Source organism: Cervus elaphus, chromosome 24 (genome assembly GCF_910594005.1).
Source record: "Cervus elaphus chromosome 24, mCerEla1.1, whole genome shotgun sequence".
Taxonomy (NCBI): Eukaryota; Metazoa; Chordata; class Mammalia; order Artiodactyla; family Cervidae; genus Cervus; species Cervus elaphus.
The window spans coordinates 56439042-56457219 of NC_057838.1; the positions used below are offsets into that span (position 1 = coordinate 56439042).

The 18178-nt window shown below is 41.9% G+C and overlaps 1 protein-coding gene across 1 annotated transcript in view; it reads left to right on the forward strand.

The window, feature by feature from the left end:
• The window catches only part of ERC2 (ELKS/RAB6-interacting/CAST family member 2), a 981757-nt gene that overhangs the window by 778365 nt on the left and 185214 nt on the right, over positions 1–18178 (forward strand). The window contains exon 20 of the mRNA XM_043885488.1: positions 7142–7276. Within this exon, the coding sequence (XP_043741423.1) occupies positions 7142–7276 (135 nt within the window). The remainder of the gene's footprint in view (positions 1–7141; positions 7277–18178) is intronic.

Here is an 18178-nt window from a genome sequence, read left to right on the forward strand (position 1 = left end):
TATGCCTTTCTCCACCCCCAGCCTACATGAGAAAGCTTTGCTGGGACTGATGAGAAGAGATGGCAACAGCAAAGTGCTGTGGTTGGCATATAGGAAGAGCTAGGAAAGCCTGTTATTATTCTTGGTATTCACAGGAGGCTCTGTCTCGCAGTGCCAGTCTTCTTTCTGCTACTATTAAGGATCTTTATATCATTAGCAAAGTACATAGAACTTTGTCTCTGGCCCCATGGTCTGCATTGGCTGGTAGCAGAACAGAGGTGATAATGGTCTCAGCTATACTCTCTGTTCAGAACCCTTTTGGGAATTCAGGTTTATGCCATTTAGGAATTCAGGTTCCTAAAGTGGCAGCAGGATGCAGTTGATTAGAATAATCTCCCTCCCTTGCTTTTAGAAGACAAAAAGAAAAGAAAAACTACCCAAAAAAGTACAATAAGAAATAAGAAGAGTAGACTAGCATCTGTTCATGTGGCGTTTCATTCATGCGAAAGGCGTTCTTTCCTCTCTTGCCTCCACTAAGGGACTAGAACGCTGGTTATCAGTCACCTCACTCCCTCATAGACTGGGTTTTTTTTTTCTAAGGGCATGAACTTTTGTCTGCCCTGTTCCCTGGCCAGACCTGCACGGGTGACCAGGGGAAGACCTCAGGCAAGGAGAAGTGCAGGGGCTTGAGGTGGGATGACAGCAGCACATCCAGGACTGACCATTCCGTCTGCACGTGACCTCCGGGGCGGGACGAGAGGATATGGGAGGGGCACTGACTTCCCTATAACAATTAAAAATAAAATAAAATAAGGGCACTCAATGACTAGGTACAAAAATAGCAGCCAAACTGTCCATGGTGACTACTAATTTTCTGTCTATAAATAAGAGCTGAGGGAAGCAGCTTCAGCAAGGCCGGGAGGAAGAGTCTCATGTGTCCTGTTTGGCTATGGATGGATGGCAGGACTGATGAGCTAAACAAGCAGGAGGAGATCAGACCAGTTTTCAAGGCAGGACTGATGCTGCAGCAGTAGTTTGTGTAGATATTTATAAATACGTAGATGTCCAGAGCCTAGCCCAGTTTCCCAAAGATGGCATGATTTGATGTGTGTGAGCATATGGCTATGACTCTTCTAAAATTCCTTCCAAAACCCCAAGTTGATAAGTTCTTCTGAGAAGTAAGATAGCGATTACCATCTCAAATATTTTTCCTACTCTCCTCACATCCAATAAAGGAAAGAAAAAAACAACACATGCACAGACGTCATGGTTTTTTAAAAATTTATTTTTAGTGTGTTTATTATTTAATTTTATTTCTTAATTTATTTTTTAATTGGTCATGTTGATGTACATACCATGTTTTGAGTTCCAGTTCCCCTCATTGGCCTGTTTTTCCTCTCATGATGATTAGAGGGTGAGTTTATCATTCTGGGTGAGAATCTCCCCAGTTCACTCTTCCTTGTAGCTGTGTCCACACCAACTCTCACATCTTAGCTCACAGGTCATCTGACCCATGGAGCCTTATCTGATATCTAGCCCTTAGCTAGAATGGATTTCTCCTGCCTCCAGATACTCAAGTAAACCAAGCCTTTCTCCTTGTTTTTCTTCTTATACTGTGTTACAGTCCATCCTGTAATTCCTCATATATTTATCTTTGCTTTGTTGCATGCATCTGGCCTGGGACCTTACCATTCATAAACAACTATAGGACTCTGGAGTCAGAAACCTGGTTTAAAGTCCTGCTTCTGTACTCACTAGCTAAGCAATCATGGGCTTGGTTTCCTTGTCTGTAAAAGATGGCTCATAAGAATAGCTATCTCAGAGGATGCAGTGAATGTGTTCTACCCAGACACTTAGCCTGACATGTAATTGTTCTAGTCTTGTGGTTGCAGGAGTTTGATGAGTGTTGAATGAATTTCTGTGCAGTGTCCACAGTAGAAGGCATTCCATCAGTGATTCTCACTTACTCCCATAAGGTTCCCTAATGCTAAATACTCCCCAGTAGCTTCTTCATCCCCCTCCTTCCTTCTGTCCTGCAAGAGTGACCCAAGCATTGGAACCCAGCCCCCACTCACTCACGATTCACTGCTCTGTGGGCCTGTGGATGTTCTGGAAATCCCGTCCCTTCTCACTGCTCAGTTGTTGTCTAGTTTCTTCATCTTTAACTCAGAGACAGGAACTATTGACCTTGTTCTGATTTCACAGAAAGAAGGCCTATTGAAGAGTTCTGGGCTATTTCGGATTTCCCTGGCAGGAAAGAGGCAGAAAAGAAAACCTGAGAGGAGAGAGTATAATTGCTAGTATGGTATTATCTCCAAATCCCATAGCAACAAATTTGTTATATATTTTTTTCTTATTTAAACCATATTCATGAAGGTTTTATTGTTAAGTTGATCCAGATGACTGATCAAAGCATAGTTCGTTATTGCCACCTTGCTAAAATATTTTTAAAGGCAGTTTTAATATTACACTTTTATAGCTACATATTGCTATTAAGCTATTGAGTCTATTACTAGTCAATCAAGGATTTTCATTTTGTTTCAAGAGCTCCTTGGATAAACTCTTCAGAAATGTCAAGAGTGGTGGGGTCTATGGCACCTTTTCACAGATGGTGTTCATCAAGGACTTTAGTTAATAGATACAGTTCCAGTTTTCCATGGTTGACTTTTGGTGCTAATGAAAGTATTCTAAAGATTCCTGCTCTTCCAAAGGCTAGAATATAGTAAGGAAATTAACCTCATGACACCCCCACTCTTTTTATTCTTAATGATGTAACTACCCAAAGACATGAAGTATTTCAGTAGGTCCATTTTATTCAAGAACAAAATATTTCTCAAACAAGAACAACTTGAGTTTTGTAACAGTTCCAGAACTATACGTTTATCCTGCTCTCTCAACGTCCAAGAATAATAACAACCGAAAACAAAGGCATGATGGGGAAGGTTAAACTATCACATGAGAGTTACATATTCAACTGATTCATCATAGATGCTAATTCTGTATTTTTTCTTTTTATCTTTTCCAAATAGCCAGTATCCTTTCCGTTCATTCCTTCATACGCTTATCACATTTATTCAACATACTTTTACTTTTTATATATCAGACTGTGCTAGGTGATGAATCCAAGGGTAATTCGCACCTAGCACTTTCCCTCAAGAGAATTTCAACCTAGTGGCAGAGAAAGCCAAGAAAGAATGCAGTTATTTACCATTCATAGAGATAAGTGCTGTGATGGAAGTAGTAGAATTCTGGGGAAGGCAGTAGAAGGGCACTTAATCCCTTCCGAGGTGGACTTAAGGAAGGTGGTTCTGGAGGTGATGATGTCAAAGCTAAGACTAGAAGAACTAATGGGTATAACCGAGGTAGAAGAAGAGAATAAAAGGCATGACGGGGCAGAGGACAGCATGTCGCAGGGCCGGGGAGGGAAAGGTGGGATTCTGGGAGGTGAACAGCAGTTACCTCACGAGAGTTTCATAAGCTGGGCAGGAGATGGGGCTCTTTCCTGGGGACAGTGTGGAGTCTCTGGGAATCTGAAGCCAGATAGTAACAGAGGTCTGATGTCACTCTGACTACAGATCGTGTTCGACCGGAGGCAAGAGTGCAGCAGGAAAGCTGTTAGGAACCTATTGCCCCAGAGAAATAAGGTGGCGTCTGGAAGAGAGAGGAAGTAGAAAATGAAATCTGATTAGATTTGTCTCAGCAGTCATGACATAATATAATAAAACGAATATAACACAGCCAAAGGTGAACATGTCAGGTCAGCAGTTTGGTAAACTCTGAAAAGGAAATAAAAACGGGCTTTCGTGAATTACTAAATGAGGCCATAAGTTCCCAAGAGCAGTGCTGTGGAAAGCTGTCTCGCTCCAACTCTGTATTAGCTTTCCTGGGATTTCACTTTTGATTGTCCAGAAGATGTGCTGTCTAAGGCTTTGTGGTGGGCACCTTGTATATCTGATGGCTACAGAGATATGAACCATTACACATGGAGTCACCTAATGAACATGTTTGAAATTATTTAAGCAAGTATTATCCTTGTTCCAATCCTTAAAATTTTTCTGCAATTTTTCTTCCATCCACTTTAGGGAGTGTTATTCATAGCTTCCTATCCTTATAGACCATTCTTGGCATGTTAGGAAACCAATATAATTGAGTGGAGATAAGGATAGGTAGTGTAGATTGAAAAAAAAATTAAGAGCTCCATTTCTAATTTGATAATTAAGTGAGCAGAATCAGTCAAACATTTTTACGGAAGGGAAAACTAGAAGCCAGCCTGTAAGCAATCGGTCACAGTTTAGGGGATATGCTACAAGCTAGATAAATAAAAATGGTCTAAAGTATCAGGCTAAACTCTCATTTTTCATCTCCATTTCACACTCTTCTCTTGCAGCCCAGACTAATCAAAAGAAGCCTCTTCCGCTCGCAATTGCTGTGTGTACATTTCCCCCAGATCTGGTATTCACATGAACAACGTGGTTTATTTATATTTCAGCACCAAATTGGAAAGATGACATCATTCATTTACAGTCTTTATCCCATGACATGCCTATTCTCCAACACCTCATTTCAGCAGACACATTTAGGACCGCGTATAGCATCTTGTTTAGCTTGTACATTCTTTTATGGGATACAGTTCAAAGGTAGGGAACTTTAAGCTTGTCACTGGTAAGAAAATAATCTCATAAAATCACAGGAGCTTCCCCAAAGGATAAGGACATTATGATGTTTACAATAGCAAGGTTATTATTTGTTCATTTAGGCTTCATCACTCATTCTTGTGTGAGTCCCTTTCTTCTTGACCATAGCAGATCTTACAACTCCCTTCAGACTTTCAGAATTCTTTTAGAAGAAACAATTCCAGATTTATTAGATCGTGAGTTCAAAACTGCGGGCTCCTGACGATACTGGAATTTTAGGTGTGAACACGGCATTTCACAATCTCATGCACGAGTACAGGCCGGTAGGGGAATCTCAGCATTTGGTCGGCAACAGCTCTACTGAGCTGCTCTTTCTCACAACATATAACGTGTCCGTTGGGTCTTCTGACACTTTAAGTGGACACGTGAAGGCTGGAAATGCTATCAGCTGCCAGAGGTTGCCTGGGATTTTTTTTTTTAGGTGGCTCTTTCCCTCTATTTTTATTGTCTTTATCCATATACGTGCTTTTTTTTTTTTTTTAAATGTCCACTCTGGGGCCTTTCAAATATTGTACACATTTTAAAAACTGGAGTGGGTAAGTCATGAGACATCCTCTGTCCTGCAGAATTGGAATGTGAAGTCATTTCACATTTATGAGAAAGCTATTTCTACCTATTCAGCTGTTTGCCTTTTTTTGCTAGCAACATGACAAAGAGAAAGGCCTCAAGGTTGAGAATTGGAAGGTCCAGAATATCTCCATTTTCTATGTCAAGATAGAGACTGAAAATCTATGCCTTGATTTTCCAGCTATAAATGAGGATAGTAATAATTCCCCCCAGGAAAGTTTTGAGGATAAATTAGATCATACATGAAGAACACTACAAGAATAGACTGCTAGGTTTAGAATTGTTATCCGAGTATTGTTTATGTTACATACTAAAATTCCAACTGTCTGGATGCTCTGCCAGACTCTGACTTTCAGCTCTCTTAAAGTGTTGTTGGCTCATTGTCATGAGCCACCAGTGGGGTTGTTATTGGCAACTCATGAGGTGTCCTCAATTCTTAGTGACCTTCCCTGGCTGAAGACAATTGGGTTGCTCACCTCTAGAATGACAGTGGCCCTCAAAATTATGGCCTCTTCTTTCTTTGAGTCAGTTGTTACAGCAACATGTATAATGTTATCTGTATCTACTTGGCCCTGTGTTAGATGCTGGAGAGAGATTGATGAAAGAAGCAGCCTCAAGTTTACTGACAAATGGACGGATGAATCTGTGGTTAGAGAAGTGTGGTAAGCAGGAGGTACATGTCACCTCGTCTCAAGGGTGGGGTCAGGAAAAGGCTGTGCATTAGCCTGACACAGAAACTAGAGGCAGGGAAAGGTGGCTGGGGCAGCTGTCACAGACAGAGGAAACAACATGTATTCAGAAGGAGAAGTGTCTTCCAGTAAACAATGACAGTAGTAATAGTAGCATGACTTTTATTTCAAGCCCATTATGTACCAGATCCTGGACTGACTTGAAATCTACTCTCTTCACAATACTTTTTCCTCACAACAACCCCAGGGGAGGGGTTCTATTACTCCCATTTGAAAGTTGAGGAAATTGGGGCATAGAAATAGTTAACTCTCAAAAGACCATGTAGCCAGTGAAGAGGTGGTTGAACCCAGATGGCCTCATCTCCAAGCCCACACTTGGAGTCTCTGCATTCCCCGGCTTTCTGAGCTGGATATTTTTATCTGCCTTTCTCTACGGACTTCAGGCAGTTTTGTGGATTCTGTGACTCTTGTTAGCTCAATTGATCATTGGTCTCTTTCTTGCCCTGCATAATAAAACCATATAGTTCTGTAGCCCTTGGAGTTTAACTCTGACACTTAGTTGCCTCGTGTGACAAACATAGCAAGGAGTAAAATTAGAGTGGTTAACTCTTCTCCATCAGCTTTGCTTTCTTTGCATTCATTTCCCTAAAGAACGGTATTCGTTAAAATGTCCACAGAGAGCCATTGCCCTAGAAGTCATCCTAGCGACAACCCAGCCCCATCAGTGTTTTTGCGGTTGGCAGCCTTTTAGTGGGTTTCTCTGCCTTGTCTTGCAGGACGACTGTTGTCTGTAGTTCTCTCCATCCAGGTCTTTCCCATCTTTTCATCCAGGGCTTCCTTCTCTTGCATGCTCTAGAGCGTAGGATGTGATGGTTGGCAGTAAGCTTACCATGAATCTGTGTGATCGCTTGATAACACAAAGCACTTTAGAATGTGTCCATTTATTGCCTTTTAAATCACGTGGGGGAAGTACGCTTATGTCTATGAATGCCTATCTGACAACATAGTGGATTCAGTGATGTGACAGAACCTCTGTCACCAAAGCAAATGGAATGGTGCATTCTTCGTTAGGTTTCCACTGAACTAAAAGTGAAAATCTCTGTCCCTAAAAGAAGGATGATGGGAGCCCTGCAGGTGTTGTGCTGATGCCCTGACCTCCTCTGGCCGGCCTTCTCGCCCCTGACGGAACCTCCCCTGGTTTGTCCCGTGCAGACCCAGAACAGGATGAAGCTGATGGCGGACAGCTATGAGGAGGACCACCACCACTTCCACCACCACCACCACCACCACCACCACCGCTCTCCCGGGAGGTCGCAGCACTCCAATCACAGGCCCTCTCCTGACCAGGTCAGTTTCACTGCTGCTTACCTCTAAGACCCCTTTTACCCTTTGGATATTTTAAGATAAAATAAATAACCCTCAAGAAATAATAAACAGCATAAAGTGATATGTTCTTTGAACTGAAACTAATAGCTTTGGTATTTATTTCCATCACTCAAGGAATCTAAATGTTTTCCTTTCTCCTTCCTCTTTAAGGTTTTGTCTGTTCTTGTTTATGTTATGCATTTTCTTTCCTCCTCTGCTTTCTTTTTCATAGATATGTAGTCTATTGCTGGCACAGTATCTAATGGTGGGTTACTTTGGAATGTTGTTTTCAGAGTTTTTAGAGAAAGCACTTTGTTTCCATGAGCTTGGCAATCAGAGAAGCTGTGAGTTTGCTGAGCACTGTCCTAGAAAATCCCTTAGTGATGCAAATTAAAAGTGGGGTAAAACTACATGAAGAGATCAGTTTTGCTTGCATTTTAGCCAGTGAAGTCAAGGAGTCTGGTTTATTTGATTTGGACTCTATTTTCTCGCTTACCTAAGTAAAGAAGTGAAGAGATGGATTGACAAAAACACAGTTCTCCTGCAGTTTTCAGTGATATTCACCTTCACTCGCCAAATGCAAAAACTGTTTACATGTTTATCATTAAAATTCTTGAAGGTAAATTTTATGGAAATTATGAAATTAAATGCAAATTAGCAGGATATCATAGTCAATATTAATAGTGTTTCCTCTTTTATCATACTGTGACCTTTTTAAAAAGTTGAGTAACTTATACAGTAAATTTCTAAGAGAGGTGGTTATAGATAATGGAATGAAATCATCTGAATGCCTTTGTTATATATTTCTAAATAGTGAGGCGTGAGATTATTTGAATTACCTGTGTGAGGAGGGGTTTCACTATTTATTAGAGGAAGGGGTGCTTATTGAACTCCTAAAATTTTTTCAGATAACGCTGCTTCCTTTTTACCTCATGTTGCTAGCATCCCGTAGGAGAAGTTGATTCCAAGTCTCCAAGAATTTTACTAGTAAGTGGTACAATTCCAGAGGGTGCTATTTATATAGTTCACAAGATAAGACATACCCGCTGGAGCTGTGTAGTAAGGTAGCTCCAATCAGAGCGATCCTCACCCCCAACTTGGCCCTGCCCTTGTCCTGGGAAACATTTGCCCTCAGAGACCTCAACCCTAGAAAGGGTGTTCACACAGGACATCTTAGTTTGTGAAGCTAAGTGCAGAAACGCACCGGTTTATGTCATTAACTCTCAAAAAGGGTTCTCAGTTTGGAGATCAGCAAAGTGAAAAGTGAGATTGATTTTATGTCATCATCTTGAATGTCTGGTTTTGGTTTGATTTGGTTTTATTTAGTCAGTTATCATCCCTCACAACCATCACCACTTTCCCACATTCACCTACACCAGTGTACCTGGCATCCTGCTAGTTCATTCTCATTCTTGATCCCTGCCCTTTGCTCCTTGACCTTCTGCCTTGGGGAATGAGTGTAAGGTTTTATTGGTACTAGAGACCACCCTGGACTGTCCCCCAGAGAAACAGGAACAGAGAACACTATAGCAATGGAAAAAAGGATTTGGACCCAAACTGGGGGAGTGGGTCACACAAGCATCTGCTGAGATAACAGTCTTGTTTCATCACTGAGACACACATGCTAACGTGTCGTGCTAGAAACACAGCACCAGTTCATCTGCCTTGTGAATGCTATATTTTTATTTTTTATAAAAGATAGCCTCCAGATACTTTTCTAGAGTGCTTTGATCTTTAAACTAGAGTACTTGCATGTTTGGTTGACTTCTGTTTGTCAACAGACACTAGCAGTTGTTATAAGACAGAGATCAAATTGCTCAGGTGTGGTGCCCTCCACAGAAGACTTAGCACTCCTTGAGAAATGTCTGGCTAACATACATGGTCAGGACCTCTTGTACATTGCCAATTATTAGGAAGGTAGTGATGACCTTCCACTTTCACATTCTCCATCTCAGTAAGTACTGTAAGCAACCCATTAACATAGAGGCAGAGAGTGTCATCCTCTTCCTCAGAGGAAAAATCCACTGAGAGGAGAGAGCCCTCAAGAGCTGGGGGTCCTTTGCTTATTCATCCGAGGCTTGGAGCACCTATCCCATGATGGCCACTTTACTGGGCTTGGGTAAGGGAATCATGGGCAATAGCCTTATATTCAAGGAGTTTGCTCTCTGGTTTAGAGCAAAAATCTGATGTCTCATTCATTTCTGTTCGGGATAATGTCAGTCAGAACAAGACAGATAACAGGTAGTTTTAACTTAATTAGGGGGCCCATGACTTAGGAACTGCAGTGGGGTTCACTGTGAAAGTGAAATATCATTCATCAGAAGGGTAGCTTTTGTGACTTTAAATTGGAGTCAGCAAGGCCGTAATACTCCCTTGGTGTATTTTTTCAGTCAGAGGAGGAGACTCAAGTTGGGAGCCCTTATAGGAGGAGGTTGAGTCCAGAGATGGAGCTGGCAAGACCTCCCTGGGCTGGTTAACCTTTCTGACCAGGTATTCCTGCTCTTGGACAATGATGCATCCCCCTGTATGGGATATGGAGATTCATATTCGCCAACTTATGTATCAGTTTGTGCATTGTTGTAAATCTACGTCGATGACAGTCATTGAAAGGCTGGGAAGTCTTTCCCAGTTGATTACAAAAGCCACACATAATTGTATAAGCATATATACTAACATGTATGGAGTGGAGCTACTTCTTAGGAGATAGTGACAGCTTTATATCAGTATGTGGCAACATTAGAGGATGAGTATTGGATTGATTTGGGTGAGATTTGAAATAAGTGTTCATGATGTACCCCTATTATATGAACCGACTTAAAGGGGAAAGGTCTCTTTGAGGGATTCCTGATTCCCTTCCCAATCTTTTAGCCCTAACTTTCCTGTGGCCATGAGCGTTGACCACCTATACCTTGTAGAACAGGAGCTCCAAAGTGTTGACATTAACTTTTGAGATTTATTAAGAGATCAGAGCACATGAAAATGAAGAAGAAAAAAAAAATCAGCTACTTTGCTACTTTCCCAGAGAAACTCATTTTTTCCTTTGGAAACTCAATTTAAGTATTGCCAGGTACTTGCAGAGTTAGATTCTTTTTCCACTTCTTCTCTGACCCTCTCTCTTTTACTATGATTTTGCTTTCTCCTTGGGAGAAACTGAATCCAAGGGTTATGAGTCTAGACTAGCCTTTCCCAAAGTAGCTTTTGGAATATTAGTCCCATGAGGAAGGTCTGAAACAAAGAATCAATGGGCAAAGAATTTGGGGAAAGTGCTGCATATTATAACATAATCTTGGAGAGTCTTGGTGCAATTAAGAGATCAAAGGATCCATAAAGTCATATAAGAAAATAAGTTCTCCAGTTTTATTTAACCCAGCATTTCCGAGACTGAGTTGATGGTGGAATCTTTTTTCTTCTTCTTTTCAAGTAGCATCTGTGCTCTGAGGAATACTGTCCTCAGAGTATCCGGTGTAGAAAAAGACTACCCAGCTTAAAACATGGCTGATCCAGTGCCCATCAATGTTGTACATCAAACGATAGACTTTTGAGGCAAATTTTCCTTATGGTTTACATAGCAGAAAATAAGAGTGTTCACTTCTTGGGATACTTTTTTATTTCAAGACAATGGCATCTGAGAATGAGTTATACCCCCCAAAAATCAATTGATTGCAGTTAAGGGAACCATCAAAAAAATGAGGACCCAAGAAAGGGAGAATAGTCATACATACACATCTCTTCAGGGATTGAAAATGCATGTGATAAGGGGAAGGAAATATGGAGAATATGTAAGAGAATTCAGTGGGGTGTGTCAGGCCAACAAACTAGACCCCCACCCAAGAAAGGAGCAGTTAATAGTTCGTGACCTATGACCCCCCAGAATGACCTTAGTCATTGAATATGTTCAAGTACAACATTCAGAGAAGTCCCAGTAATGCGTTAGGAAGCCTTTCAAACCAAGAAGTGGGCACACAAGCAGACAAGAAGTATTTCCCATGATACAGGCTGCTGGTGAGCTCTGAGAAATGATTAAGACCAAAGACTAAGTTGTACCTGCTGGAGACCCATTAGTGATTTTATTTTTAGTAAAGTTACCAAGACCAATTTTAGAAAAGCTAAGTGGAAACTCAGCTTCTCCCAAATGCCCTCTGTACCTGCCATCATCACTATCTGTTATTTTTAAGTAGCATCTTTCCTTGCCTTATCCAGGATGCCAAGATTTTTTACTTATTTTCCCAGGCATTGTGTAACTTTTATAGTCATAGTTCATTAATCTCCTTCCAGTGGCTCCCAGGTATGGACCAACCCCATGGATAAGAAAAGCACGGCATCAGAGTGAGCACCACACTTCAGGTGACTCAAAACACCGTACTCGTTCAGGTTGCCCTTTGGCTTCTGGAATTCCCACTACTGTGCTTGGGTTGGATGTTGGGTCTTTAAAGACCTGGCTCTTACTTCTTTTTGGTGCAAAATGCACCTCCAGTTGTTAAAGCATCTGGCACTCTGATTCTAATTTGTGGGGACCTAACTGGCAAAAACCTAAACATTTTTTTTGTATTGGCACCCCAGAATATGTGGTCACTTTCAAAGCCCAGAACTTGTCTCTCCTCCCTCTGGCTCTTTCTTTGAATATAAATGCTCACTCACTCACAGGAGTTGGAAAGGTCAAGGAATTTTGACTACCTTGAAGACTTTCAGATCCCAATTAGAGTTTAAATTTCACATTTTGCTTATAGAAATCTTACTTGTAAAGGATGGCTACAGAGTCCAGGAGCATGGAGGCATAACACTTACTAAATTTATTATGGGAATTCTTGATTGAATTTATGTCATATTCATACTCTCGGTTACATATTCCAAAGCATAGTTGTACCTGTCTGACTCATAGTAGGCACTTGATAAATATCTGTTGAATGAGTTCTTCTGTAGCATCTTTGGGAAATAAGAAGGGCAGATGGGACTGTCCCTATTACACAGATAAGGACACTGGTGCTCAGAGAGGCTGATATCTATTCAGAATCACATATCTGCAAATCAACAGGCCCCAGAGAAGGGTCTGTATCTCTGAATGCTGTACCCGGGGCAAACCTCCTTGGATGTCAGTATGGATCTATTTATGCAACCATGTGTATTAAATATGGTTTAATTATAGTATCAACTTCCTCTAAATGCAAATGTGTATTTTCAGTTTCCTGTCCAGTTGTAGTAAATTTTATCTCATTTTGGTTTAGTTTTCAAATTTGAATTAGAATCTCATCCCATTGGTTCTCTTTCCATTTGCTCCAGTTTTCATCAACATTATTTCCGTTCTTCTGTTTGTGATATGCAGTTCATTTTCCCCCATCCCCGCTGCCCTTTACCTTCCTCCATACCTGCTGTCACTGTGCCAGTGAAAACGTGGCTTCTTAGAGCTCTCCCACTGCCCTTGAGGCACCAGAGTGAGGCTCTCAAGGAGTAGAGAGCCTGGCACAGAGAGGGAGGGAAATCGCTCTGGGTTACAGGGGGCCCTGGGCAGTGGATCACCAGGATCCACATTCCTTTGCTCGCTCACCCGTGAGCCTGTGTACACACAAGGCCTGGGACCAGTCAGGCCCCCAGAGCAGAGTAGAGGGTGCTTTCCTTGGCTCGAGGCTGCCATCAGACCAGCCAGGGCTCTTGGAGGACTTTCATATAGTGACCTTGTTGTGGCAGAAGCTGGGTTAGCTGTTGTACATTCTCCACTTCAGGGTGTCCACTCTCCTAATCTATTCCTAGAAAATTGATCACCCTAATCCTAAATGTTACTGACTCCACTTGGCAATTTCCAGAATCTACCTGTAGATGTAAATAGTGGCTTTGGGTCCCTTCTCTGCTGCTCCTGTTTGCTCTGTGGTCCCAGCATGTGTTGGCTCTCAGCTGAAACATGAGTTTGTACCACTGGACACATTTCAGAGCACTGAATGTCCACTTCAATTTTCTGTTGAAAATTCCCATTGATTTTGCTTGAGACACGTGTTATTTTCCCATAAGCTGCCAAATACCTTGTTCACTAGAGAACCCAGACATAGACTTGGCTTTCTTTTCAAATTAGTGGTCATGGGGTTGATATACAGATTATATTTTAAGATACAACAAAATTATCCCAGTGATCCTACCCATGCCGACTGCACCTATGCTCTGCTTCAGAGAGGCTGCAGCACTCGCTACCTTGGTTTTGACATTTCTGGTCTCGAAACATGTCCCCTCCACCCTCTTCTTACAGGCGAAAGAGCCATAAGGTAGAGTTAGATCCAAAAACGAAAACAAGCTTCTTGCGCTCTCACCCTCCCACCTCTGTCCGTACTGCACACACCCGAGCTTCCACATTGAATTAGTCCTGTGTCCTGAAGAGCATTCCCATAGGAGGGGATAGTCCAGCCAGCAGATCCTTACTGAGATGTGGCTGGAGAAAGGTAACAACATTTCCAAGCCGAATGAGTTTATTGGTCCTGGATCTGTCTTGTAACCATCCCCACCCTACTGCTTTTCTCCTCTTCTTCCACCTCCCGAGGGCTTGGGTTTTATGATTGGGTAACAGGGCTTCGTAGAGTCTCACTGTCCACCCAGAGAAGGAAGCAGTCACAGCAGCCCCTCCCCGGGCCCTGTTACTTCTCAGAGACCCGACTCCAGGCCTCTGGATTCCCCACTCGCCCTCTCTGTGAAATGCCGGACGGGCTTCTGTGATTGATGCCCTGCTTTCCTTGCACTTTCACCAACAGATTAGCCAAAGTGCAGCCCTTTGAATTCTAACAAACAGACGAGGGGTTTAACTTGCTCTATTGCCCCCAGAAGATGGATTCTGTGTATAGAGTTGTTATTCCTAGCTTTTGCTTAGGGAGGGAAAAAAAAAGAATTTATTTTATGTTTTGAGGTTAAATGAATGTGGGATAAATGTATACATAGTGTCCTGTGTGTATATATGTATGTATAGCTATATGTCAGACGAACTGAGGACTTTTCCACATATGGAAGAATTTCTCAAGATCATGTTTAACTAGAAATTTCTCTCCCTAACTTCCCCTGTGTGTGTGTTTGAATGTTCATTATATATACATATATGTGCGTGTGTGTGTAAATACATTTTCATGTTTCCTACATAGAAGAAAAATTAACTCCCACATATCAGAATTTGCTAAAGTATAGTTTCAGGACAACCATAAAGAAATTTGTTCCCCATGGTGGTAACCTAATAAGAAAAGTTACATGTCGTAGGCTTTTAATATCAGTTTCCCATCCAAGTTAGTATGTCTGAAGCTTGACTAAACAAGAAGCGATAGAGGTTCTTTGCATTGCAAATCTAATTTCATGGCCCGCTTCTTGGAAGGAGGCTTTGGGTTTTGGCTTCAAGTAGGGATGAAGCCTTCAAATTCAAAACCCATGAAGAAACGTCTCATTGGGCTGATGTTTACTGAATGGGAGAAGGGTCCAAAGATTTCAACTGTTCCTGCTCTTGGGCCAGTCCTCTCCACATCGGAGTCAGAGAAATCCTGGAATGCATTTTGAACTATATCTTATGATCCACTTGCCTCTTTTCTTTTTGTAAACAGTTAATTTTCACAAGTCAAAATATAATTGACCTTTACCATTGTATTAATTTTAGATACACAACATATGGTTTGGTATATGGATATATTATGAAATGATTACCAGAATAAGTTTAGTTAACATCCTTCACCACACATTGTTACAAATTTTTTTTTCTTGTGCTTACTTGCCCCTTTTCAGATGCTTCTTTTATCGCAAGTGGATTGGAAGATGCTGTGTTCAAAACTCAACAGATTTTTTTTTTGCAAGTAAATGAAGTAGAAAGATAGCTAGATGTCATTTTTTTTAATCCCTCAAAGAATACCCCAAATCCCCAAAGCTACTAAAGCACAAGCCAGAAGGAATATGTGATTTCTCATCATTGGGAAATAAAGATGGTAGTTTATTTGTTTGCTTTTAAGAGCAGAAGCTCTGGAATGACCCTGTCATGGCTCTCTGTGAGGCCACAGGTAGGAAAGAAATGAGGACAAATGTCTACACTGCTGTGGGAGGTATTTAACTGCTCCTTCCTCTACTAGCTGTTATGTGCTCACCCAACCATTTCAGTCATAGGAGAGGAAGGGAGGCGGGGTGACACAGCCCTTCGGAAAGCTGGCTGTGCAGATGAGCAAGTTATTGCCAAAGCTTTTTAATCTGGGTGTGATGTTAACTCCTTACACGTAAGCACGCAAGGGCACGATTTGATAAACCCTGCCAGGTAGGGTCTTCATGTCTGGGGAAAAAGACAGAGCTGCTTAATGCATCAGGATCCTCCTCTTAGAAAAGGATTTTTCCTTAAAGGCGATTTGAGCCTATTGAAGATTTCAGTCTTACTCTATTTTGGATAAAGTTGTTTTTCTCCCCTTTCACTGATTCCTCTTAGTTTTAAACCTTATGTGCAGTATTAGGGTTTCATTAAGAGATTTGTTGCAGCATCCTTTGAGTCAACAGGGGTTTTCAGAAACAGTCTACCCTCCCCAGCTTGTAGATGTAACTCATCTTGGCATCGCGGAAGGGTTGATTCCTTTTCAACTTGCTGCTTTAATCCTGTCACATTTGTCTAAGAGGCAGCTCTTTAGCTCCCCCATTGAAAGGGGGTGGCCAACTTTGAAAGGTCTGGAAGCAGGGAAATCCATTTTCTCTTGCTAAACACCATTGCCTTTCTTTTTTTCTTGAACTGATGTAATAAGGGTCCTGTCGGACTTCCATGCCCCAGGCACTTGCAGCACTCAGGAGATAAGGAACCACAGGAAAGAGAATTGAAAACATTCTTTAAACGTACATGCACGCATAGGGTCGAGGGGCTAGGGGATTTGGTTGTCCACTAGCGAGATTCTCCAAACTACTTTATTTGTGGAACAATAGCATTTGAAAAACTGTTTCAGCATCTGTATTTTAATGACAGGTGTAAACCATAGCTTTGAACAGCCCAGAGATGTTAAAATAACTAAGGATGATTTAACACACTGTCTGATCCTTTTTTACGTACATCCTTTTGCCTTTGGTCTTAGCACAATATCAAATAATTTGTTGTAATAGTGACAACTATGAAATGCCACCAACAAGAGCGGTGTGCCCAGTTATATTTGTATACATTTTTTTTTTTACAGCTTTAACAAGTGTTCAGTTTTTATTAAACATATTGAACTAGAACTTTAACAAAAGTTCTAGTGAAATAGTTCAGTTCAGTTGCTCAGTCGTGTCCAACTCTTTGTTATGCCATGGACTGCAGCACTCCAGGCTTCACTGTCCATCACCAAATTCTGGAGCTTGCTCAAATTCACATCCAAGAAGTCGGTTATGCCATCCAGCCATCTCGTCCTCTGTCATCCCCTCTCCTCCTGCCTTCAGTCTCTCCCAGAATCAGGGTCTTTTCCAATGACTCAATTTTTCACGTCAGGTGGCCAAAGTATTGGAGCTTCAGCATCAGTCCTTCCAACGAATATTCAGGGTAGATTTTCTTTAGGATTGACTGGTTTGATCTCCTTGCCATCCAGGGGACTCTCAAGAGTCTTCTCCAACACCACAGTTCAAAAGCATCTATTCTTCGGCGCAGTTATATTTGTATACATTTTTAAGGTCTACAAGTCAGGTTAATTTACGTTCTCCAGTTTAAGTCACACAGCAGTCCTGTGAAGTATCAGGGCCTTCTGATTCTTTTTTCTTTTTGAGGCACTTGAGGACATGAAGAGTCAAGGGGCTAGGAGATTTGGTTGCCCACTAGCCAGGAAACAGCAGGGTCAGAATCGTGTTAAAAAACACAATTTTCACTCTGTTTAACAAAACCAAGCGTTAATGACTGATGGATGAGGAAGTGAAAATAAAGCCTGTCTCCACCCCACCCCTTTTTTATGGCTATCTGGCAATGGCTCAGCTTTTAGCAGATGTTCACTTTGGGCTCCGAAAATATATTCTTGGCCAGTGTACAACCTTCCAGCATTTCTGTCTTCTTCTGGGTATCTTGTATCTTTCAGCTGAGAGAGCTGGCATCATGCAGTAAAGATTGGTTTCTCAGAATTAACTTTTGCTCAAAGGAGATAGAAAGCTAGTTTTCATGTCACCCTATAATGATAGTTGGAAAAAAATGAAAAAGTGCCTAAAGATGCTGCAAGAGGATTTAAATGGCCCCCTGCCTCAGGGGTCCCGGTGTGGTAGACTTGCTGAGAACCAACCAGGCTGCACAGGCTTGCTTGCAGTCTCTGCCTCTCCCTTGAGAAACAAACCCGTGTATCTTTTAAAACATGGACATCACCCATCATGTTTCGCCTTAGCCAGGGCTGTTCAGCTTTCACCAAGTCAGGTTAGAAGAATAAATCAGAAGTGCAGCTAGTGTCATGAGAAGGGGGACAGAACCATTCTGGGAAGAAACAAGTAAACACAATCTTGGCAGCCCCTAAGGAACTCTGAAATCCAGGCTGCCTTCTCTCTCAGAGGAGTCAAGTCATTCAGAAAATCAGGGGCCAGTCCTTATAGGCTTTCTGGTTTGAAAAATGCATGTTAAATCCCCACATGTGCTGTGACAGAGTGTGAGGGGTATGGGGGCGCTGCCTTTTCCCTCAGGGACCTTGAAACTTGGCGGGGTGCTGAGGATAAGCTGTATAAGGGACATCTGCCATATGCGTGTGAGGTTGTCTTTCTTCCAAGAGCCAGAGAAACCCCACCTAAGTTATACCGTCCAGTCCCAACCAGGACCTTCAACAGCTTGGAAAGGGGCAACGCAGAGTCGTAAGGACTTCAGAGCTGAGCTGAGCAGGACCCTCAGGTGTTTCCGGGGGCCAAAATGACAGCTTCTTTCTGTGGCTTCAAAGTACACATGTCAGGAGGGTGAATTTTTGTGGTCAGACGGACTGG